Source organism: Aquarana catesbeiana, linkage group LG03 (assembly GCF_042186555.1).
Source record: "Aquarana catesbeiana isolate 2022-GZ linkage group LG03, ASM4218655v1, whole genome shotgun sequence".
Classification (NCBI taxonomy): Eukaryota; Metazoa; Chordata; class Amphibia; order Anura; family Ranidae; genus Aquarana; species Aquarana catesbeiana.
Genome location: NC_133326.1, coordinates 607,939,462 through 607,965,769, shown reverse-complemented (window position 1 = coordinate 607,965,769; position 26,308 = coordinate 607,939,462). Strand labels below are relative to the sequence as shown.

Sequence of the window (26,308 nt, the reverse complement as noted above, 5' to 3'; positions counted from 1 at the left end):
CGCATTGTGTAAAAAGGCTGTTTGATCGTGTGTTCTTTGACCCTCCAACTATTTCCACTGTCCCCAACCCATCTCCTGATGGAACAAAGGCTAGGGGACAAGCTGCACATGCTCAGTTTGGTTTTTATTGCTAGTTTTTTTTTTTCTTGGGAGAGTGCATGGGATCAGCACAGGGCCAATCAGCACTGTCCAGAGAGAGGGTCAGGGGTCCTGCAGCCTCATTGGACAGTCAGATTGGAATGAAAACTCCTACAAGCTTTAACCCGACACTGATAGAAGTCACAATACTTCTATATATGACTCTTTAGAAAGGTATTTAGCAGTTTATATTTACTAAAATAATTGCATTTCCATGTTCTGTGTACTGTGGGGGACCAAATATAGTGAATGCAGAGTCCTGGGTTTAGTAACACTTTAAATCTGCCAGACTTATAGGCCAGTATTACACCTTATTCTTCTGCTCCTATATGTAACATTCAAGGGTGTTTTTTGTGAAATTTCCAGTTTTTTTTTCAGTTTTTAAGAATGCCGAGAATTTGTGCTTGTATCTGAAATGTCCCCACCTCACAAAACCCCATTGCAGATTCAGAAAAAATTGCAAACCCCCCTCCCCGGTGTGTTAAAAAAAAGGGGGGTGCAGAACAATGAAATGGGACTTGAGAGGACTCAGAATAAACTAAACCCAGAGGAATCTATATTTAGTTTAAACTCTCCCATAGGACTGAAAATATGCACTGGTCAGCGGCAGTTAGCATTCATTGTTCAAAGCCAAGATGAAGGGAAAGTGTTATTGCTCCTAAAATGCATTGGTATTTTTTTTTTTTTTTTTAAGTAATTTGAATTGTGAACAATTAAAAGCATTTTGGGCTTCTGTTTGGTTTGGTATGTAATATGGCTCCACGTCAAGCCCCTCCTGTGTTCCACTTGAGGGAGACCTCTTTGCTTTGGGAGCTGCTTTATCCTAGCCAGTGAGCTTGTTTTGAAAATCTCTGTGCATTTGAGCTTTTGAATGAGCTTTGAAATCCCAGGCCTCTTAGATATTCCATTATACGCAAGTGAACAGGCTGCTTTCCTTTTAAAGTTGAACTACTGGAAAACTAAAGCCCTGTATACATGGGCCGAATATCGACAACAGAAACTGGCCGACATTTGGCCCATGTGTGCACCAGTCTGTCTGACAGATGACGGGCAAATGGCTGGCTTCTGTCAAACGGGCATGTTGGAGAACCAGCATCCAATCGGCGCTGGCAGCAAGTTTGAGAGCACTGACCGGAGTTATCTGGCGGGGGGGCAGTCCCGCTGTCGGAACACAATAGCTCAGAGGAGAGATTGCCGTACTAACATCGGATTGTTTTTACAGCGTACTCCTCCCAAGTTCCTTAGTTTTCCTTTTTTTTTGTTTTTTGTTTTTTTGTTTTTTTTTTTTTCATTCAGCCTGCTGGGTTGAGCAAAACAAAACTGATGGTGTGTACCAGGCATAAGTCTCCCCTTGCAGGCGGGGCTGCACCTGCACTTCAAGGGTTAACTGTTTGTTAAAGCCGAGTTCCACCCAAAAGTGGAACCTCCGCTTATATGCTTCCTCTCCCCCTCCGGTGCCACAGTTGGCACCTTTCAGGGGGGAGGGGGGAATGGGTACCTGTTTTTCACAGGTACCCTTCCCCACTTCCGGGAGTCAGCACTGCGGCACCATCCCTCGGAAGTTTGGTCTTCCTCCGCCGCCTCCGACCAGTTACAAAATGCAGCGCGCTGCCGGTTTCCCTTACCTTGAATGGCGGCGGCAGCACCCGAGAGCCGATCCGAAAATTGGCTTCGGGTGCCGACATCGCCGGATCCCTGGACAGATAAGTGTCCTAATATTAAAATTCAGCAGCTGCAGTATTTGTAGCTGCTGACTTTTTTCATTTTTTCGTGGGGGGGGGCAGAACTCCTCTTTAATGCCTAGGGGACTGGGTAAAGCAGTTTTACTTAGCCGATCCTCTGCTCTAAAAGGCTTCTCTGTGCTGATAGACCAGTTTAGTGGTCCTCCTGATATCCTCAAGACTGATACAGGGCCCAAAACCCTCCATTCGGTTTGGGGATGCCGAGGAATAATCTACTGCCAAGAGCACTGTTTGTCTAGGGAGCGTAAGGTCAGGTTAGAAAAACAAAGTAAAGCAGTTTACGCTCGCAGTGCAGGGAAAGCCCTTCTGCAAGTGAAGACGTATCAAGCTGAATTCTGGGAAATCGAAATCTTTGTTTCTCACAGCCATATCTTCTGTTTCCTTCTGTGACCCTGAACACCACATGCTTTATATTTAACACTGGGCTTTTACTGCGTGTGTGTGTGTATGTGTATGTGTGTATATATATATATATATATATATATAATATATATATATATATATTTATATTATTATATACACACAGTGGGGACAGAACGTATTCAGACCCCCTTAAAGTTTTCACTCTTTGTTATATTGCAGCCATTTGCTAATATCGACAGAAAAACACAGAATTGTTGACATTTTTGCAAATGTATTAAAAAAGAAAAACTGAAATATCACATGGTCCTAAGTATTCAGACCCTTTGCTCAGTATTTAGTAGAAGCACCCTTTTGATCTAATACAGCCATGAATCTTTTTGGGAAAGATGCAACAAGTTTTTCACACCTGGATTTGGGGATCCTCTGCCATTCCTTCTTGCAGATCCTCTCCACTTCTCTCAGGTTGGCTGGTAAACGTTGGTGGACAGCCATTTTTAGGTCTCTCCAGAGATGCTCAATTGGGTTTAAGTCAGGGCTCTGGCTGGGCCATTCAAGAACAGTCACAGAGTTGTTGTGAAGCCAGTCCTTCGTTATTTTAGCTGTGTGCTTAGGGTCATTGTCTTGTTGGAAGGTAAACCTTCGGCCCAGTCTGAGGTCCTGAGCACTCTGGAGAAGGTTTTCGTCCAGGATATCCCTGAACTTGGCTGCATTCATATTTCCCTCGATTGCAAACAGTCGTCCTGTCCCCGCAGCTGAAAAACACCCCCACAGCATGATGCTGCCACCACCATGCTTCACTGTTGGGACTGTATTGGACAGGGGATGAGCAGTGCCTGGGTTTTCTCCACACATACCGCTTAGAATTAAGGGCAAAAAGTTCTATCTTGGTCTCATCAGACCAAAGAATCTTATTTCTCACCATCTTGGAGTCCTTCAGGTGTTTTTTAGCAAACTCCATGCAGGCTTTCATGTGTCTTGCACTGAGGAGAGGCTTCCGCCAGGCCACTCTGCCATAAAGTCCCGACTGGTGGAGGGCTGCAGTGATGGTTGACTTTCTACAACTTTCTCCCATCTCCCGACTGCATCTCTGGAGCTCAGCCACAATGATCTTTGGGTTCTTCTTTACCTCTCTCACCAAGGCTCTTCTCCCCGATAGCTCAGTTTGGCCGGACGGCCAGCTCTAGGAAGGGTTCTGGTCGTCCCAAACGTCTTCCATATAAGGATTATGGAGGCCACTGTGCTCTTAGAAACCTTAAGTGCAGCAGAAATTTTTTTGTAACCTTGGCCAGATCTGTGCCTTGCCACAATTCTGTCTCTGAGCTCTTCAGGCAGTTCCTATGACCTCATGATTCTCATTTGCTCTGAAATGCACTGTGAGCTGTAAGGTCTTGTATAGACAGGTGTGTGGCTTTCCTAGTCCAATCAGTATAATCAAACACAGCTGGACTCAAATGAAGGTGTAGAACCATCTCAAGGATGATCAGAAGAAATGGACAGCACCTGAGTTAAATATATGAGTGTCACAGCAAAGGGTCTGAATACTAAGAGCCCTTTCACGCGGGGGCGGAGTCGGTGGTAAAACGCCGCTATTATTAGCGGCGTTATACCGTCGGTATTCGCCCGCTAGTGGGGCGGTTTTACCCCCCGCTAGTGGCCGAGAAAGGGTTAAATACCACCACAAAGCGCCTCTGCAGAGGCGCTTTGCCGGCGGTATAGCCACGCCGTCCCATTGATTTCAATGGGCAGGAGCGGTGAAGGAGCGGTATACACTCCGCTCCTTCACCACTCCAAAGATGCTGCTAGCAGGACTTTTTTTACCATCCTGCCAGCGCATCGCTCCAGTGTGAAAGCCCTCGGGGCTTTCACACTGGAATGAAAGCAGCGGTACTTTCGGGTCGGTTTGCAGGCGCTATTATTAGCGCAATAGCGCCTGCAAACCGCCCCAGTGTGAAAGGGCTCTTAGGACCATGTAATATTTCAGTTTTTATTTTTTAATAAATCTGCAAAAATGTCAACAATTCTGTGTTTTTCTGTCAATATGGGGTGCTGTGTGTACATTAATGAGGAAAAAAAAATGAATTTAACCACTTCGCGCCTGCGCTATAGCCGAAAGATGGCTGCAGCGCGGACGCTAACTGCTGGATGGCCGTTGCTGGACGTCCTGCTGTTTACTTCCCCGATGCGCGCTCCCGCGGGCGCGCATCAGGGAAGTTCTGTGCTGGCCGTGTCCCTTGGACACAGCCAGTCACAGATCGCCGTAAACGGCCAATCACAGCAGCCGTTTACAGTGCGATCGGCGGTGCCAATGAGAGATGATCTCATATGAGATCATCTCTCATCGCTGGCTCTCCCTCCTCACACAGAGACACCGTGTGAGGAGGGAGAGCGAACCGCTGCAGCGGTGAGTGTAAAAAAATGAAAAAAAGTCACGTCACTGCCATCTGTCCCCACTGTTGTCAGTGTCACGTGTCATCAGTGCCACATATTAGTGGCATCTGTCATCAGTGTCACGTGTCATCAGTGCCACGTGTCAGTGCCATCTGCCATCAGTGCCACGTCAGTGCCATCTGCCATCAGTGCCACGTCAGTGTCACATGTCATTGTCCTGGTGCTCCAGGGCCTTCAAAAATGTAATAGGTAGTCAACAAGTTAGATGTGTAATTTATGCTCCTAGAACACCTGATGGTGCTCCCTGCATGTTGGGCCTCTCTATGTGGCCAGGCAGTGAAAAAGTCTCACACATGTGGTATCATAATACTCAGGAGAAGTAGCAGAATGTATTTTGGGGTGTTATTTGTGGTATACACATGCCATGTGAGAGAAATAACCTATTACAATGACAATTTTGTGGGGAAAAAAATAAAAAAATCTTCATTTTGCAAAGAATTGTGGGTAAAAATTACAACATCAAAAACCTCACCATGCATCTTACTAAATACCTTGGAATGTCTACTTTCGAAAAAGGGGTCATTTGGGGGGTATTTGTACTTTCCTGACTTGTTTGGGTCGCAAGAAATGAGATAGGCCGTCAGTACATCAGGTGTGATCAATTTTTTATGATTTGCACCATAGCTTGTAGACTCTCTAACTTTCACAAAGACCAAATAATATCCGCTAATTTGGGTTATTTTTACCAAAGATATGTAGCAGTATAAATTGTGGCCAAAATTTATGAAGAAAAATTAATAATTTGCAAAATTTTATCACAGAAACAGAAAAATGCGTTTTTTTTCAAAATTTTCGGCCTTTTTTCATTTATAGCGCAAAAAATAAAAAACCCAGAGGTGATCAAATACCACCAAAAGAAAGCTCTACTTGTATGAAAAAAAGGGAAAAAAATCATTTGGGTACAGTATTACATGACTTGAGTAATTGTCGTTCAAAGTGTGAGAGCACTGAAAGCTGAAAATTGGTCTGGGCAGGAAGGGGGTATAAGTGTCCAGTAAGCAAGTGGTTAAATGATTTTAGCAAATGGCTGCAATATAACAAAGAGTGAAAAATTGAAGGAGGTCTGAATACTTTCCCCACTGTGTATATATCAATATATTATATCATTTTTTATATATATATATATATATATATATATATATATATATATATATATAATAAAAAAAAAAGAAACATTCACCAGCCACTAATATAGAGGCAGATGCGCTCTTTTTGGCCCTTTAATTATTACAGACATGATTACATATATTATAGTTATGGTTCAGAGAATTGCCAAGCACCCAGTTGGTTTACCACGGGCTCTGGCAGATGGCTGCAATCTGGCTCGGGGTGTTTTCGCTTCACTGCTGGAAGGCCCATTGATGCCTTTCTTCCTGACATCACCTCCTATGGCTTTTTTTTTTTTTCAGGTCTGAGCCTTAAAGGCAGTTTTAGCACGTCTCCCTGTATAGTAACTTTGAGTAATTAGAGGATGATCCTCTGTGCCTGCTGCAGTCTCCATAGTTGTCTAGGCTGCCCCTCTCCAGTCCCCGTGGGAAATGTGGAAGGGGTGAGTGGCCTGAGTGAAGAGTCCTGTGAATATAAATAAGCACAGGTAGTGATCTCTGGGGAGAGTGCTCTTTCATCTTTCTACATTCCACACACATGCCTGATTAGCCCTTAGGAATCCTAAACCCCTCACCTCCCTGACAGGTGACCCTGGAGGCCCCATTACACGCACCTCTCTAGATAGCTGAGCCTAATGTTTTCCTAATGTAACTGACTCTTTCCTCTGGCACAAGTGCAATGTCAGGAATCTGCACTCTGGAATGTTACTTAAAGCAGTATTAAACCTGAACGCAAACCTTTATTATATTGCAGCTTACCAATTCTTAGATATGATGGCTGCATTTGTCTTTTACTACTTACTTACTTTTTACATTCCTTCATTTATTTTCATCTGGTGATCCAGCTGGTAAGTCTGTTGTTTTGAACAAGCTCTCCAAAGCAGTTTTTTTTTTTTTTTACTTTTTTTGGCATAAATGTTTTACATAAATGGATAAAAGGTGATCATTGTAAGCACCCCGTCAGTCGTAAATGTTTTGTCCCAACCTTCTAACTGCAACTTTTGTTGGAAAGCTTGGACTGTTAAAGGAGATGAAGAAAACAGAATACGGGTTGGGTCATCAGTTAATAAGACTGTATTACAGGAAGTCCAGAAGAACTTACTCACAGGCACTGGGAACATTCAAACTTGTACATAGTTATATGGAGGAAAACTTCAAACAAGCGCAAAAGCTGGGTGTGCAGAGTCTTATGGGAATCTACAGTTCCTTATTAGATCTGCTCGCCTTGTGTCAGATGGTCTGCTATTGGCTATAGAATCTGCCCACTGCATTCTGTCAGTCACAAGGAGAGATCGGATATGATTGTGTCTCAGCTTTCCCATGAGGCTCCACCCACTTTCAGCATCACTGGTTGCTAAGAGGCGGTCAGCTGTAAAGCCAATCATGTCCTTAATAACCAGTGACAGATGGAGAGGGGAAGAGATAGTGATGGAAAATATGCCACGTGCTACACAGCGTACAGAGACGGGCACTCTACCTGTAAGCAACAAGTGTCCAAAAAGGTTCAGTCTTTTAAAGATGAGTTCCACCCAAAAATGGAACTTCTGCTTATTCGTCCCCCCCCCCCCCCCCCCCGTGTGCCACATTTGGCACCTTTCAGGGGGGAGGGGGAAACGGGGACATGTTTTTGACAGGTCCCCTTCCCCACTTCCGGGAGACCGGGCAGTGGTGAAGTACGTCGTCAGCTCAGCCCCCCTCCTCTTCCCTCCCCTTCTGCCGGCCAGTGAGAGAGCATAGCGCGCTTCGCGCATGTACAGTAGGGACACGACTGTGAAGCTGAAAGGCTACACTAACGGGTTTTCTTACCAACAATGGCAGTGACACCAGCCGCGGTGCGGTGTCGACATCGCTGGACTCCAGGACAGGTAAGTTTCCTAATGTTAAAAGTCAGCAGCTGCAGTATGTGTAGCTGCTGACTTTTAATTTTTAAAAGGACGGGCGAAACTTCTCGAAAGTCGTTTAAACTGCCCTCATTTGCAGACTGAAGTTCATCCCTTTGATCTAAAAGAACCAAATGATACAATATGGGGGTTATTTACGAAAGGCAAATCCACTTTGCACTAAAAGTGCAAACTACAAGTGCAAAGTGCACTTGAAATTGCACTGAAAGTGCACTTGGAAGTTCAGTCGCTGTAGATCCGAGGGGGACATGCAAGGAAAATAAACAACATTTTAGCTTGCACGTGATTGGAATGAGAAAATCAGCAGAGCTTCCCTTCATTTCAGATCTACTCTTCAGATTTACAGCGACTGCACTTCCAAGTGCACTTTCAGCGCAATTTCAAGTGCCCTTTGCACTTGTAGTTTGCACTTGTAGTGCAAAGTGGATTTGCCTTTCGTAAATAACCCCCTATATCTCTTTATCTCAGCGCTGTTGATAAAACATTTGCCAGCTGAGGTTTTTTTTTTTTTTTTTTTTTTTTTTTTTTTTTTCCCTGACAGCTCTGAACAAAGAATGGCTTGTTTAACATGACTCGTGGAAATGACAAATTAAAATTGCGAGGGGGGGTTGAATCAAGATCACAATTTTTTAACGATTAATCGTGCAGCTCTACCCTGCATGCATCCCAACACAATGTAAGGTGCAATGACCTATAGCAGTCTGATTTTAGATTACCACAGTCAGATCAGTGAAAGATGATTATTTTTTTAAAGTGTTACTAAAGGATCATTTATTTTTTTTAAATAGCAAACATGTCATACTTACCTCCACTGTGCAGCTCGTCTTGCACAGAGTGGCCCAGAACATCCATTTCTGGGGTCCCTCGGTGGCTCTTGCGGCTCCTCCCCGCATTAGATAACCCCCTTGGACAAGCGCTCTTCCCGAGGTGGCTACCTTGCGGGCTCGCTCCTGAGTCCAGCCTTCGGCATCCATAGAGACCGAATGCAGGACTCGGCCGCTCGCGTCATTGGATTTGATTGACAGCAGCGAGAGCCAATGGCTGCGCTGCTATCAATCTAATTAAGAGCCGGGAACTTGTGGAGAGAGGGACGGTGGGGACGCACCGACAGAAATTCAGGGCTCAGGTAAGTAAAACGGGGGGGTTAGGGGGCCGGTGACTGCAAGGTGTTTTTTCACCTTCATGCATAGGATGCATGAAGGTGAAAAAACACGAGCCTTTACAACCCCTTTAATAACTCCATAACAAGTTTGGTGAGGTGGTGAACTACACCATTGCTTGAATTTAGGGCTGCAACTAACGATTATTTTCATAATAGATTAGTTGGTCGATTATTGTTTCGATTAATCGATTAATCGGATAATAACCTTAAAAAAAAAAGTGTGGTGTATAATTTAGTTAATATGTAAAGTTTAAAAAAAAAAAAAACAATTTATTCTTAAATCTCTCTATGCAGTGGTAAATATAAATAACCAACTATATGGTTAGGGAGAAAAATATTGAATCCACTCTGAGAATAACAGACAGAAGTAATATACTGTATATACACTATTAGAGGAGAAATACAGTTTCTTGGCCAATTTGTTGTCCGGCAGGTTAAAAAATACAAATTGCTGCAAAAACGCATTACATGCTTTTCAGCATGCTTCTCCATTGAAGTACCGTATATTAAACCAAAAAAGCACTGCTTTGCGTTAAAAAAAAAAAAAAGTCCTTGAACCTTTCCAAATACGCAGCGGCTAAAAAAAGCATAGATGTGAACGTGTCCCATAGGAAACCATGTTAAATGAACTGTAGTGTGTTTCTGCAAAAAGCACCAAAAAACACAAAGATGTGAGCCAGGTCTAAGACGTTTAGTAACATGATGGGGTAAAAAAACTAAAATGAGCCCTTTATAGTACAAAAAAGCAAATAATCGCTACTGTAAGGGGTTCATTTTTTTTACTGTAGAACTGTGAAAGTAATATTTACAGTAGCGATTATTTGCTCTTTTTGTACTATAAAAGGGCTAATTTTATTATTTTTAACCCCATTATGTTACTGGCCGATTAATAGATTATGAAAATAGTAATCGATTAATTTCATAATCGATTAGTTGTCGATTAATCGATTAGTTGTTTCAGCCCTACTTGAATTAAAAGCAGGCCGACTATACTCCTTGTTTATATCCCAAGGTTTACACTCTAGATAAAAATGGAAATCAACATTAATCAGGCTGGATCAGTGTATATGAGTGCATGTTAAGCCATGCATAGACATATGATTACATGATCTCATACCTTAGAATCCTATAATCGGCTGTCAGCCAAGTACTCTTTTGAGGTACAAACACCTGAGGTTTGAATCCCATCCTAATTGTTGTCCTACCTTAGATTCTTTGTTTTAAAGCTATAGCAATGAATGGTGGAATATTCTTCCTGGTATATTATGTCTGCTATATACATGAAGGAAACCAGTAACTGCTTTGTGTTTTATAGACACACGACTGTTTTCTACATTAGCCTGCTCTGCTCCCTGGTGACATACACAGGAAAACAGAAGTAATAGGATGTGCAGGTTTACATGTCCTACATCCGACTTCTCCACTGATGTATTCAGGGGGCCCAGAGGCGGTCTGGGGGGACGTAATGGGGCACTAGAGTACCACAACTTATTTATGCTATTCTTAAGAATTGCGTATGCTATATTGTGTGGAAATGGAATCTATAGTCTGTTTTTAGGAGCTACAGGTTTTAAATATTTATTTTGAAGTTTTCTTAAAATGTATAGGCAGGAGGGAGGGTTGCAGGAGAAGATCTTGTAATAATGTGTAAGTGTGCAAACTTACCCTTGGCTTTTACATTGGTATGTAGGTACAGTAAAACCTTGGTTTGAGAGCGTTTTGCAAGATGAGCAACATTTTAAAATAAATTTTGACTTGATATACAAGTGATTGTCTTGATATACAGGTAGCGTCATGTCACAACGGAGTATAAAACAGAACAGAGGCGCCTCTAAGTGTAGCAATATGGTTTACATTAATGAAGGTACAACATTTAGCAAGTCACATGGTTGATTAAAATAGGCACTTCTAAGTGTTTTAACCAATTTTGCTTCACTTAGAGGCGCCTTTCTTCTCTTTTATACTCTGTAGCTCCTGCTGGATTTTGCTTCTAATCCCCTTGTGGAGGCTGCTATTTGTGGATGGACATTTTTTGGTTACACAACCCATCACATTGCTATAATCTTTTTATATGGACTATAAACTGAAGGACTTATAAATAAATGGTTGTGGAACGAATCATCTGAGTCTCCATTATTTCTTATGGGGAAATTCACTTTGATATAAGAGTGCTTTGGATTACAAGCATGTTTCCGGAACAAATTATGGTCGCAATCCAAGGTTTTAATGTATTTGTTTTTTTTAAACAGATCTCTCACTCCATTCCCAGTTATCCTCTCAATGTTTTCAGACTGCTCTACAGAGGGGCCATTTTACACATATGGTGGGACTGCCCAGAGGGTCAAAGTTTCTAGACCTAATTCTATCTGCTTTATTACTCAATTACTGGCATCTCTTTCCGCAAGCACCCCTATGAGGACCTTAACAAAAGCCTAAGGTCTGTAAAGTCACTTAATTTAAGTTTATTATCATCACAGCTGCAAAAAGTGTGATTACCCAGGCATGGAAGACCCCAACAACTCCCTGTTTTTTTCAGATAATGTTTTATGAAAAACTCACAGAACATACTTTGTCCACATTTTGAAAAGTATGGATGCCATGGATTGAGTGCTTTTATATCTTCTACCTTCCACTCATACTCTCTAACAATATAAGTTAGAGAGCACAAGAATGCCTACCACTTATATGCAGCCCCCATACTCCTTTAAAGTTACAAACTAAGCATAAGTACAGGGAGATAAAACAAGAAGAGGACCTATTTATCCAGAATCGTGCTTCATGTAAATCAATGTCTGTGTTACCAAATGAAATTATAAGTATTTTAAAATCTTTCAAAATCCAGAAATGTGGGGGAGGGCGGGAGGCTCCCACTAATGCCTAGGCAAGTCTCACACGGTATCTGCCTTTTAAGGAATTTTTATTAGAGATTACAGAGTGCCTGTTTGTTCTGTGTATTTTTTTTTGTCCAATTGGCTTGCACAGAGAGGGGATAAACAAGAAAAAATCATCATCCTCCGGAAAGCAGAGTCTGCATTAGTAATGTACAAATATGGTGACTCGCATGCATACCTCCCAACTTTCTGAGACGGGAACGAGGGACACCTATTTCAAACCAATCCTATTTAATTTGTTCATAAACGACCTGGAGGATGGGGTAAACAGTTCAATCTCTGTATTTGCGGATGATACTAAGCTAAGCAGGGCAATAACTTCTCCTCAGGATGTGGAAACCTTGCAAAAAGATCTGAACAAATGAATGGGATGGGCGACTACATGGCAAATGAGGTTTAATGTAGAAAAATGTAAAATGATGCATTTGGGTGGCAAAATATGAATGCAATGTATACACTGGGGGGAGAACCTCTGGGGGAATCTAGGATGGAAAATGACCTGGGGGTCCTAGTAGATAGCAGCAGCTTGGCATTGCATTCCATTGCTGAACCTAACAAAGTAAACAGAATATTGGCATGCATTAAAAAGGGATATTAACTCCCAGAGGTAAAGCGATAATTCTCCCGCTCTACAAGACTCTGGTCCGGCCGCACCTGGAGTATGCTGTCCAGTTCTGGGCACCAGTCCTCAGGATGTACTGGAAATGGAGCGAGTACAAAGAAGGGCAACAAAGTTAATAAAGGGTCTGGAGGACATTAGTTATGAGGAAAGGTTGCGAGCACTGAACTTATTCTCTCTAGAGAAGAGACGCTTGAGAGGGGATATGATTTCAATTTACAAATACCGTACTGGTGACCCCACAATAGGGATAAAACTTTTTTGCGGAAGGGAGTTTAACAAGACATGTGGCCACTCCATTAAAATTAGAAGAGAAAAGGTTTAACCTTAAACTCGGTAGAGGGTTCTTTACTGTAAGAGCAGCAAGGATGTGGAATTCCCTTCCACAGATGGTGGTCTCACCGGGAGCATCGATAGTTGCAGAAAACTATTAGATAAGCACCTGAATGACCGCAACATACAGGGATATATAATGTAATGCTGACATATAATCACATGCATAGGATGGATTTGTGGCTTTTTTCAACCTCACCTACTATGTAACTATGTAATATTGATCAAAAGCTCACTAAACTAATAAAAAGGAGGATCTTTGGTTTATTATAATTACGGTATTTTATTAGTGTGTACAATTGGTTGTTTAACACACACAGACATTCATTTGATCAGTCAGAAATGATTAATAAAATTCCATGGTGGGCGATTTTAGGGCATTCAGAAAACATCCTCTAAACTCCCCACTATTAAAACTCCTAAAAACACATGGACACATAGGATACCATAGAGGGGAGTTCAAGGGCAGAAACAAAAAACACCTAAATTCACAAAAATGTGAGTCTAACAGCAGCAGAATGCATGAGGTCTAAAGCTATTAATTTATTGCCCAGTTTAACTGTACAATTGAGTGAATTCTTGTGGTCCATCAAATTTGTACACCCCTTACTTAGGGGTGTATTTATAAAGCAGTGAATCCAGCATTCACAAAACATTTACTGCAATTGAATCTTCCAGGTGCATGTGGTTTGAATGAGAGAGAATGTTTGGTGAAATTCACATTCTCTGCTTTATAAATGTCCCCAAGTTTTTGTCAGTTAACTTGCAGTTATATGTGCGATTCCCATTGGATGAAAACTGGTTTAAATTGACTGAAGAATGCTACATGTTTGTCAGTCTTCACAGTTGGATGCCCATTATTGCAGATGCAGGATTTGCAGACCTACAAAAAGGTTACATATCCTTTGTTAAGGTATAGCCAAGAACAAACATGTAATATCTTGTGCTTTTGTTAGTTTTCATTCATCGTGCCAAGTCCTTTTTTTGCAATGACAGATCAATATATTACATTTTTGTTTTTGGATTCAGATACACGTTAAATGAGCGTCGGCTTGATTTGCACTTGATTGGTATCTTGTTAATTTTATCACTTGCTAATTCTTTATCTCAGCAGATGTAAGTGATTCAGTTGGTATACAGATATCACTAGAAGGTCAACCTAAAAATCTGTATGTAACACAATAATGAAAATATGGCCCAGTAAGCACATAGTTTGTATAAGTGAAATCTAAAATGACTTTAGGTAAATTAGTAACTCCAAATATGTTCTACTCTAAATGTTAATAGTAAATTCAATTTTTAAGATGTTTAATGCCTCATATCTAATTTTTACACAACAATAAAGTCCAATTTTTGTGAATATCAAACTCATTAAAAGTAATAGGAAGACATCACCTTCACCCATGCACAGTGCATTCGGAAAGTATTTCCAGCGCTTTTGTTATGTTTTGTTATGTTACAGCCTTATTCGAAAATGGATTAAATTCATTATTTTCCTCAAAATTTTACAAACAATACCCTATAATGAGAACGTGAAAGAAGTTTGTTTGAAATCTTTGCTAATTTATTAAAAGTAAAAAAACAAAAAAAAAATCAAAAGTACTTAGGTATTCACAGCCTTTGCTTAATACTTTGTTGAAGCACTTTTGGCATCAATTACAGCCTCTTTTTGAGTATGATGCTACAAGTTTGGCATATGTATTTGTGGGCAGTTTCTCCCATTCTTCTTTGCAGGACCTCTTAAGCTCCATCAGGTTGGATGGGGAGCATCTGTGCACAGCCATTTTTAGATCTCTCCAGAGATGTTCAATCGGGCTCAAGTTTGGGCTCTGGCTGAGCCACTCAAGGACAGTCAGAGTCCCATAGCCACTCTTTTGTTATCTTGGCTGTGTACTTAGGGTCGTTGTCCTGTTTGAAATACGAACCTTCTCCCCAGTCTGAGGTCCAGAGTGCTCTGGAGCAGGTTTTCATCAAGGCTGTCTCTGTACATTGTTGCATTCATCTTTCCCTCATTCCTGACTAGTCTCCCAGTTCCTGCTTCTGAAAAACATCCCCACAGCATGATGCTGCCACCACCATGCTTCATTGTGGGGATGGTATTGGCCAGGTGATGAGTGGTGCCTGGTTTCCTCCAGACATGACGCTTGCCTTTCGGGCCAAAGAGTTTAATCTTGTTTCTTCAGACCAGAGAATGGTGATTCTCATGGTCTGAGAGTCCTTCAGGTGCCTTTTGGCAAACTCCAGGTGGGCTGTCATGTGCGGAGTGGCTTCCGTCTGACCACTCTACCATACAGTCCTGATTAGTGGAGTGCTGCAAAGATGGTTGTTCTTCTGGAAGATTCTTCTCTCTCCACAGAGAAATGCTGGAGCTCTGTCAGAGTGACCATCGGGTTCTCTTGGTCACCTCCCTGACTAAGGCCCTTCTCCCCCAAATGCTCAGTTTGGCCCGGGCGGCCCGCTCTGTTGATTCCAAACTTCTTCCATTTACAGATGGAGGCCACTGTGCTCATTGGGACCTTCAATGCTGCAGAAATGTTTCTGTACCCTTCCCAAGATCTGCGCCTCAATACAATCCTATCTCAGAGGTCTACAGGCAGTTCCTTGGACTTCATGGCTTGATTTGTGCTCTGACATGCACTGTTAACTGTGGGACCTTATATAGACAGGTGTGTGCCTTTCCAAATCATGTCCAATCAACTGAATTTACCACAGGTGGACTCCAGTCAATTTGTAGAACCATCTCAAGGATGATCAGTGGAAAAAGGATGCACCTGAGCTCAATTTTGAGTGTCATGGCAAAATTGATTTTTTTATTTTAATAAATTTACAAAGATTTCAAACAAAAAATCCTTTCACGTTGTCATTATGTATGTGGTATTGTTTGTAGAATTTTGAGGAAAATAATGAATTTAATCCATTTTGCAATAAGGCCGTAACATAACAAAATGTGGAAAAAGCGTTGTGAATACTTTCCGAATGCACTGTATCTAGGTCAAGGTACAACCACTGTGCTTGTACAAATGGTTCTATGTAGGTATGGGCCTGTGCAAATATTTAGGTGTGTGTGTATGTATGTATATATGTGTGTATATATATATATATATATATATATATATATATATATATATTAGTGTGTGTGTATGTTCATTTATATATATATAAACAGTTGTGCTCATACCCTGGGCAGAATTTATGATTTCTTAGCCATTTTTCAGAGAATATAAGATAACACAAAAACATTTCCTTCACTCATGGTTAGTGTTTGGCTGAAGCCATTTATTATCAATCAACTGTGTTTACTCTTTTTAAATGATAATGACAGCAGAAAATGCCCAGATGACCCTGATCAAAAGTTTACATGATTTTGGCCTGATAACATGCACACAAGTTGACACAAAGGGGTTTGAATGGCTATTAAAGGTAACCATCCTTACCTGTGATGTGTTTGCTTGTAATTAGTGTGTGTGTATAAAAGGTCAATGAGTTTCTGGACTCCTGACAGACCCTTGCATCTTTCATCCAGTGCTGCACTGACATTTCTGGATTCTGAGTCATGGGAAAAGCAAAAGAATTGTCAATTGATCTGCGGGAAAAGGTAGCTGAACTGTATAAAACAGGAGAGGGATATAAAAAGATATCCAAGGAATTGAGACTGGCAGTGTTCAAACTCTAATCAAGAAGTGGAAAATGAGGGTCAGGTAGACCAACTAAAATTTCAGCCACAACTGCCAGGAAAATTGTTCGGGATGCAAAGAAAAACCCACAAATAACTTCAGATAAAATACAGGACTCTCTGAAAACATGTGGTGTGGCTGTTTCAAGATGCACAATAAGAAGGCACTTGAAGAAAGATGGACTGCATGGTCGAGTCGCCAGAAGAAAGCCGTTACTACGCAAATACCACAAAGTATCCTGCTTACAATACGCCAAACAGCACAGATACAAGCCTCAAACCTTCTGGCACAGAGTCATTTGGAGTGATGAGACCAAAATTAAGCTTTTTGGCCACAACAATAAATGTTACATTTGAGGGGCGTCAACAAGGCCTATAATAAAAGGTACACCATTCCTACTATGAAACACGGAGGTGGATCGCTGATGTTTTGGGGATGTGTGAGCTGCAAAGGCACAGGAAATTTGGTCAAAATTGATGGCAAGATGAATGCAGCATGTTATCAAAAAATACTGGAGAAACATTTGCATTCATCAACAAGGAAGCTGCGCATGGGATGTACATGGACATTCGAACATGACAATGATCCAAAACACAAGGCCAAGTCATCCTGTCATTGGCTACACAGAATAAAGTGAAGGTTCTGGAGTGGCCATCTTAGTCTCCTGACCTCAATATCATTGAGCCACTCTGGGGAGATCCCAAACGTGCAGTTCATGCAAGAGAGCCCAAGAATTAACCCAGAGGAATGGACAGCTTTACCATCTGAGAAGATAAAGAGCCTCATCTACAAATACCACAAAAGACTTCAAGCTGTCATTGATGTTAAAGAGGGCAACACACGGCATTAAGAACTAGGGTATGTAAACTTTTGATCAGGGTCATTTGGCTAGTTTCTGTTGTCATTATTATTTAAAAAGAGTAAACACAGTTGATTGATAATAAATGGCTTCAGCCAAACACTAACCATGAGGGAAAGAAAAGTTTGACCAAGAAATCATAAATTCTGCCAGGGTATGTAAACTCATGCGCACAACTGTGTGTGTGTGTGTGTATATGTATATATATGTATGTATATATATATATATATATATATATATATATATATATATATATATATATATATATATATATATATATATATATATATATATATATATATATATATATATATATATATATATATATATATATATACACAATGTATGTGTTTGTAAATGTGTGTGTGATATCGATCTGTTTTCGAGGGAGCAAAGTTTAGCCGTTAGGACATTGTGCACTGACACAACCAATTCTAAATTCCGTGAAGTGTCACTTGCCAAGTGGTTTCCTTCCAGCAAACCATACATATCCAGAATACATTGGCTGTCACACATTGCTGGAATAACTTGAGGAACCAGGCTTCCCAGACAGACATATTTCACCTGCCAACTGTCTTCTTCTAGGTATTTCAGAGCTTGCCACCACCCCGGAGAAAGCCAGTGACTACATCTCTCCACTGCTCAATTTCGCTGCCAGCCATATACCGCGGGATAAGCACAAAGAGACCCCACTTTATATCCTCTGCACAGCAGGGCTCCGAATCCTGACTGAGAGGTGAGAATAGTAATTTTATCTGTAGTCTGAATTAAGGGTTTTTTGGTCCTATTGCAAACTAACAAATAAACTTTACCCATTGGTCAGAAGGCAGCTTATCTCACTATATCCTCACAGTAATTGAAATATCATCCAAGACTTTATTTTCCTCCGGCATGTGAGTGGGCTGGCAGCTAAAGAGCAGCATATCTTCTGCTGTTATTCCAGAGGATAGCAAGGAAATAGACCTTACCAGTCATAGCTATCTTGTATCCATCAGCAATCAATCAGTCTTACTGATGTGGTGAGTGCCATGCATTGCTCTTGCTTTCGGAGACCTTCGAAAATGGGTACTGACTATATAAATCATCATATGCCACAGATTAATTTGCTGAGTAATACAGATATTAGTGTGCAGTTCCACCTATAAACATACCTGGCAGAATCATAGCATTTATTAGAGCTAAAGGTGGCCATACACCAATTGGATGTGGGCCCACAAACTAATTTCTAAATGTAATTTCTCCTTCAGATAATAATTTAGACATGCTTGCTCGCATTTTCAGAACATGCATGTTTATGCACCAAGCAGAAACAGCCAATGCCATTTTCAGGAAATGATGATGCTAGTAAATCCTAATTGGCTGATCATCATTTCCACGCACATTGATTTGCAGTAGGTGTAGGCTCTGATGTTCCCAAAAGCTCATAATTTGTGACAAGAATTGGCCTAAAGCCACCAAATTAGGCAAGGACGTCTATCATACAAGATACAGAAGTGTCCTCTCTCCTGACCACCCTACTGTGAACTGCTGTTTGCAGTTAGGTAGGTCTTTTTGTTTTGTTGGATGTAGTAATGAAAGCCTCTAATTCAGCCTTTCTCAACCTTTTTAGTTCCAAGTGAATCCTTGAAACAATTTTCAGTTCTCAGGAAACCCTTGTAAAAATTAATTAAAAGTGATCGATGAGAAGAATGCCCCCCTTACATTGGTGGTCAGAATGTCACCCTTGAAGACAACTACAACTATCTTTGGTGTCCAGCTACTGACCCTGCCAAGTGGCAGTGGACCCAGAACTATGAAGGCATCATCTGATTGGAGGTCAATCAGCCACAGCACAAGGAACCCCTAACAACCACTAGAGCAGTGGTTCCTAACCTTTTTCGAGTCACAAACCCCTTATAAATAAGATAAACTATGGACTCTCATGATGATACAAATTTTAAACATCGGCCAACAATGACTTATCGGTCTGCGCTTTAAGCAGTGGGCAGGGTGCATTTTCTTTCATTTCTTTCAATGGGAAACCTTTGGGACAAGGGGAAGGGTTGTTTAGTGTTTGTAAATGTTATTTTTTATCTAACCCTCATGGACTCCCCGAAACCCATCAACACTTAGGGGTCCATGGACTCCAAGTTAATAACCTTTGCACTAGAAGAACCCTAGGGTTCCACAGAACCCTAGTTAAGAATGGCTAAACTAATTGGTAATTTATATCAGGAGCCTCTGAACATTGTTCTTGCTTTAAGTGGGTTATCAAAAGCCACCAAAAGCACAAGTACAATTTGAAGCAAAGCTACTTTTATTGAATTACATTAAACTATAGTTAGCCATGCATAGCGGGCATCTAGAGGTCCTTGCACACAAAGTCAAACACCAATTAGAGGTCGCTTTTAGACCTGCTCTCTCCTGCTTCATGTCCTGCTTCATGTGCCTGACTATTGTGGATGATGGGAGAAGATATAACCAAGTACACCTTAGGAACTGATGTTGCCGTTTGCATTTATGAGCTATCCAAGCAGTAAGCTCCATATCTGTATGTCTACCTGCAATTTAGGGGGATTAAAGCCCAACTCCAGTCTGAAAAGTTCCTTTAGGACCCTGAATTAGTTCTTTGCTTTTACCATTCATGAAGGCTCATTTAAATTCGGACCAATGATTGGGAAACGGTCATACACGCATCAGTGTTGGTGCTGCGGTGTGTTTGGCGCCACACTGCCATACGTTTGTATGGTGTACTCTTTGAATAGATTACACTGATCTGCAGTTTTCAGTGTAGAAGTCTGAACAAGCCCATATGACAGACATGCTGGTAAAACGTTAAAAAAAATATTTTAAAACTGTAACAAATAAAATATTTGCATATCAGCAGAGGCGTTCCTTTCTATTTCTGAAATGCGTGAAGATATCCTGCTAAATTTACGGCTGGCTGTACTGTGCTGTCTATAGCTTCTGCTTTTGTGTGGCTTGAGGTGTACATATTATGGTAAAACTGAACCTGCCCCCTTCCTTATCCTCATATCTGCAGCCTGCATGTACTTACTGCATTTATTTGTTTCAGCCAGCAGGAGGCCATACTTGAAGATTTGCGGACTGATATCCCAGTACATTACGACTTTCTGTTCTCTGACTCCCACGCAGAGGTCATCTCGGGGAAGCAGGAAGGTATGTGTAGCAGACAACCGCACAGCAATCAATGGAAGTCTTAAACACCCACACAATAGTATTATTTCATGATCCTGAAGGCTTCCCTTTTACATAAAGGGAATTGATGTATGAACACAGGACCCCTTCTGTAGAACATACAGTATGACTAGTATTTTATCAGATGTGCTGTCTGCACATAATGCATTGCAGCATTTAGCAAACTTCTGGAAGGAGGAACTAATTTGGTCTGTAGTGACCAGATTCTTCTTCTCATAATGCTTTTGGAGAGTGAGGAGGAGAATTTGGTTGCTGTTGGCAAAAACTGTTCCTTCACTATCTTGTATTAAAAAAAAAAAAAACCATTGATGTACAGCGAGTTACTCTAGATATGTCTGACTTGTTTTTGTTGGATTTTGCAGGAGTTTACGCCTGGATTGGCATCAATTTTGTCTTGGGGCGCTTTGATCATTTAGATGAGGGTAAGTTTTTAATTTTTTTAATTTTTTTTTTTTCCCCCATCTACAACTAATTTTCATATCACTGGAGAAGGGACCATTCTCCCTTTGTTCTTACAGCACAAACAGAGACATCGCAATGTGGTAAAATAGGGTAAGAAAAAACAGAAAACAAACATAGTCACCACGGCTAAGTCACCTTTTCATGAAGATTTGCTCTCCTATGACTTTAGGCCTCGATCATGTGGTCTGGTTACATAGTTTGGGTGTTTCACAGGATACACTTTAGAGACTAGCTAATTTTATACAATTATAAAATTATGTTTTTAAAACAATAATACACATTATTCGGTCTTCAGATTAATTCCTGCTTGCTCTCACAGCCCATCGATTGCTGAGCCCCAGGCTGCAATTTGGTCCTAACATCTTCCCACATTGAGACTAAGCCCCGCCGTCTGCTGACACAACACTCTTCCATCTTCTATTCAACTATCTAATGCCTGAATATCTACTGTCCACTGAAGTTCTGGCATTTCAGTCTCCCTTCACACCTAGGCGTTTGTTTTCAGGCAGATTTGTGCCGCAATTTTGTACAGGTCAAAAGGTCACCAATGTAGGAATCAGAAAACGCCTGTAATCTGCCAAAAAAGAAGCTCCTGTGCTTTTTTGAGCTTCAGGCGTTTTGCTTCAGATGACAAAACGCTCCGATGTGAACAGGTGCTATTGAAATAAATGGGATTCCTCTTGTTGGCCATTTTTAGAGCTGTGGCTTAGAGTAGAAAAACGCCCAAAAACCCCTATGTGTGAACAGAGCCTAAGAGTTGTATGAGGGGGTGGTGCTTAATCCTGACTTGGCAGAATTCAGTTCAATTAAATGATGGCTAGGCAGTGGCTTTCTTATTCTGGATTCTTATTCAGAAAGCGCAAATTGTGGGGCCGTGCAGCGATCTGTCACCAGCCGTGGCCATGGGACACAGCCAATGACTGATCAAAGTGCAGGCTCGCTGCTGGTACCATGCAACCGCCATGACTAATCACAGCTGATCACATGACAGTTGTACACAATGGATGGCTTCCTTTCATGGCATCCATTGTGTACAATTGTCATGCTAGCTGTGATTGGTCAATTTGCTCACATGGTCAGACCGGGCCAATAACAGCCCTTCTGTACCATGTGATTAGCTTTGACTAATCACAACAAAACAGACTGATTCAGTAAAATGCTTGCTTATAACAATGTAATTCACTGCTATAAACAAACATAATGTGTAAAAATAAAATCCTAATCACTTCACTTACTATGGTAACATTATATTGCTCTGGTCACAGTGTGTTAAAAAAAATTGTAAAAAAAATTAAAGATGACAAAAAACTACAAATTAAAAAAAACGCTGTGCCTCCTACTAAATACATTGGACTGTCTACTTTCCAAAAAAGTGGTCATTCCACCAGGATTGATGCCTTTTTAGCTATATATCCTAGTTTGTGGACTCTATAACTTTCACACAGACTAAATAATATACACTGATTTGGGTTATTTTCACTAAAGAAATGTAGCAAAATAAATTTTGGGCTAAATTTATGAAGAACAATGACTTATTTGCAATGACTTTTTTTTTTAATTTTCAGTCTTTTTTCGTTTAGCAAAAAAAAAAAAAAAAAAAACAGTGCTGATTAAATACCACCAAAAGAAAGCTCTATTTGTGTGAACAAAATTATAAAAATGTAGTTTGTGTTGCATGACTGCACAATTGTCATTTAAAGTGCAACAGCGCTGAAAGCAGAAAATTGGCCTGGGCAGGAAGGGATAAAAGTGCCCGGTGTTGAAGTGGTTAACCACTTGCCCACCAGCCACCGCAATTTATACTGCGGCAGGTTTGCTTGGCTGCGCAAATCGCCTTAGCTGTACGTCGCTCCTTTAGGATATATCAGCAGGCATGCGCCCGCCGTGTGTCCCTGGAGCCAATGAGCTTGCCAGGCAGGCGCGATGAACACCGGGCACCTGTGATCGCTCATGATAGAGCGAGAACTGGGATCTGTGTGTGTAAACACACAAATCCCGGGTTCTCTCAGGGGAGAGGAGACAGATTGTGTGTTCATACTAAGTATGAACACTGATCTCTCTCCCCCCTAGTCAGTCCCATCCCCCCAACAGTTAGAACACACCTAGGGAACACAGGTAACCCCTTGATCGCTTCGTAGTGTTAACCCCTTCCCTGCCAGTGACATTTATACAGTAGTCAATGGCTATTTTTAGCTCTGATCACTGTGTAAATGTCAATGGTCCCAAAATAGTGTCAAAAGTGTCCGATTGGTCCGCTGCAATGTCGCAATCCTGATAAAAATTGCAGATTTCCGCCATTACTAGTAAAAAAAAAAATTATAAAAATGACATAACATAACATAACATAACATCTATCCCCTATTTTGTAGACTCTATAACTTTTGCGAAAACCAATCAATATTCGCTTATTGCGGTTTTTTTTGTTTTTTTTTTTTTAAATTTGGGATATTTATTATAGCAAAAACTACAAAATATTGTGTTTTTTTTTTTTTTTTTCAAAATTGTTGCTCTTTTTTTGTTTATAGCGCAAAAAACAAAAAAACGCAGAGGTGATCAAATACCACCAAAAGAAGGCTCTATTTGTGGGGAAAAAAAGGACATCAATTTTGTTTGGGTACAGCGTCGCACGACCGCGCAATTGTCAGTTAAAGTGACGCAGTGTTGTATCGCAAAAAATGGCCTGGTCAGGAAGGGGGCAAATCCTTCCAGGGCTGAAGTGGTTAAAGATCCTTTAATGAAGTTGTCCATCATCATTTATATTCCACCCTCAGCCTCAATCCAGCAATCTTTCCTTAGATATGTCCTAAGTCTTACTGTACTCTGAGGGATTGTGAAATGCTACCATAGGTTGACAGTGGCAGCTGGTGGTCAATTGGACATTGGCAGCTGGTGGTCAATTTTTTTCTGGGGGGGGGCAAACAGTGCACCCTGGGACACCAACACGCGCACAAACACACACCCTGGTCCGGTTGATGGTCGGTCGTGTCATCAGGAGCACTTACCCCATCTATAAGGCTTCTCCTTCCCCTACTTTCCTCCTCAGCATCACGACAGCTTCCATCTCCTCCCTTCTCCTTTCAGCCAATTGGAAAACGGTTTCTGATTGGCCAGGAGGAGAATCAGTGTGAAAATAGCAAATTTTAATTCGCTATTGTCACACAACTGTGTGGGCTCGGCGCGCAGTGCTCTGCGCCCCGATCCCACCCTTTTTTGAGGCCTACTAGAGCCTCTGGCTCTAATCACGTGCTTCAAAAACACACACACAACCCCCCATTGGAATACATGTGTATGTAGATCAGGGGGCCAGACGCATGGGGGGGCGGGGGGTGGCGCCCGTGCGCCCCTAATGAATGGGCCACCACTGGGTATGGATTACCCATAGGAATAAATGGGAATACACCACACAGAGAAGTGGGTCGGGATCATGCCAGTAAACAGATCTCAGGTTCAGGGCTGAAAATTGGTATTATCCCAGGTGGAATGTACTCATGGAAGTGGGGGACAACTTTACTAAGAGGTGAAGTCCTTTTAATATCACCAGGAACACATGAGTGTTATTTGTTTGTATATATTATTTGTTCGCAGATTATTATGTTTGTACTTTTTATTATATTTGTGGAACTCCTTTCTCCCCACAGAAGATGAAGCACTGGTAGAGGTCAATGTGCCTGGCAGCGATCACAAGGACGCCATCATACGTAAGCGTACAGTGGGAATTTTGGATATGGGCGGAGTCTCCACCCAGATCGCATATGAAGTACCTAAAAGTGTAAGCTTTGCCTCCTTCCAGCAGGTCATTATCCGTTCTATATTACTCCTTTTTTATTTGCTCCTCTTCTTGCTTTTCTGTCAAAACCAGCTATAACAAAAGTAAATGAAATTGAACCCAATAGTCTGCAGATTTCTGCTCCTACCACTATCACTGAGGCACAAGGCATTATATACCCCTCTTTTCAGAGATGTGTGTATTTTCTTATGAACTGCTTAGCTCCTTTATTAACCCACAGGATAGTTGTGCTTCCACTCTGTAATTGTACACTTTAAAGGGGCACCATGCACTCTTTTAGCAGTTCTTTTTGGTTAGGTTATGTGATCAGATTAATGTAAAGAACGTTATCACTGAGTATGTATTAGTCCTCATGCACACGGACGTTTTTACAGCCGCTTTTTTGAGCGTTTTTTGCAGCTTAAAAACGCCTGTCTATGTTAGTTTATGGCTTCATGCCCACCTAGGCGTTTTTGAGCTGCAAATGGCATAGGCGTTTTTAAGCTGTAAAAAAAAAACTAGGACCAGTGCGTTGCGCGGTGCTAGAGCTGTAAAAACGCGGAAAAACGCTCAAAAATGCCGATGCGGTGTTTTTGAGCTCTGGCGTTTTTTTACTCCAAAGGTAGTGCATATAGCTGAGAGATGTGTTTTTCTTTAACGCTAAAAAACACGTAAAATTGCTAATGCAAAACACGGTAAAAATCGCGCTTTTAACGTCGCTTTTTCCAGGCATCGGACCTAGCTTTATAGCACGTTTTTTAACGTCTATGTGCATGAGGCCTTAATGTTCTAGAAAACATTGTTTCTGTGTATAATTTGTAAATATGCACATACATAGGGGCAGCCAGTTTTCGTATTGATTGAACATGAGTAGCCTCCAACTGAGCGACCTCAACAGTTCCTAAAGGAAAACTCTGCTAAGAAAATTTACTTGGGCTGCCACTGCTGACTATTTTTCTAAAATGCTCGTTAACTGTTATTTGTGCAAATCCTATATCTTCTATACTGACCATAAACCAGATTAAAATCCACATCTAGACACTTGCTCCAAATCCATGGTTTAAAGGGCATTGAAGCCATTAGATCAGTATTACAGCCAGGAAATTAATGAATGACAGCCTTGATGTTTCCTAGATGTTATGCTAAGAACATCCCCTGCTATTTAGATAACTGCTAGGGGAGCATTTAAAAGTATTGTATTGTACAGAGTGTCCCTGAACCTCTTCTTCCAGAGTCACCTGCCAGCGCTGTTGGCTTCTCCTTTTCTCCTATGGTGGCACACGTGGAGGCACGCCCCCAAGCCTTGCTCTGTGTGTTCATAGACACACACAGCATGGCTCAGGCCTGCCCCCATCTCTCTGCTCTCAGGATTTGGTTGACCGCAGCAAGAGCCAAAGGATCCTACTGCTACCTCTCTATCCTGGAGAGAACTGCTGCAGACGGGCACGGCGCAGGATCGAGTTAGTACTCAGATAAGTATTTAGAGGGTGAGGGGGCAATACAAATAATGGGACTTTTTTTTTTTACCTTAATGCAGGGAATGCATTAAGGTAAAACATGTTTTCCCTCTATAACCAATTTAACACATCTACATACAAAAAATCTAAGTATGGAAAAGCAAGAAATAAAAATGGTAAATAATTTTA

General features: G+C 41.3%; 1 protein-coding gene across 3 annotated transcripts in view; it reads left to right on the top strand.

The window, feature by feature from the left end:
• The window catches only part of ENTPD4 (ectonucleoside triphosphate diphosphohydrolase 4), a 91,440-nt gene that overhangs the window by 23,726 nt on the left and 41,406 nt on the right, over positions 1-26,308 (top strand). For 2 of the 3 annotated variants that reach the window (XM_073622211.1, XM_073622212.1), the window contains exons 5-8: positions 17,822-17,972; positions 20,292-20,395; positions 20,797-20,856; positions 24,535-24,689. In XM_073622211.1, the coding sequence (XP_073478312.1) occupies positions 17,822-17,972; positions 20,292-20,395; positions 20,797-20,856; positions 24,535-24,689 (470 nt within the window). The remainder of the gene's footprint in view (positions 1-17,821; positions 17,973-20,291; positions 20,396-20,796; positions 20,857-24,534; positions 24,690-26,308) is intronic. The other variant, XM_073622213.1, reaches the window with a different exon arrangement.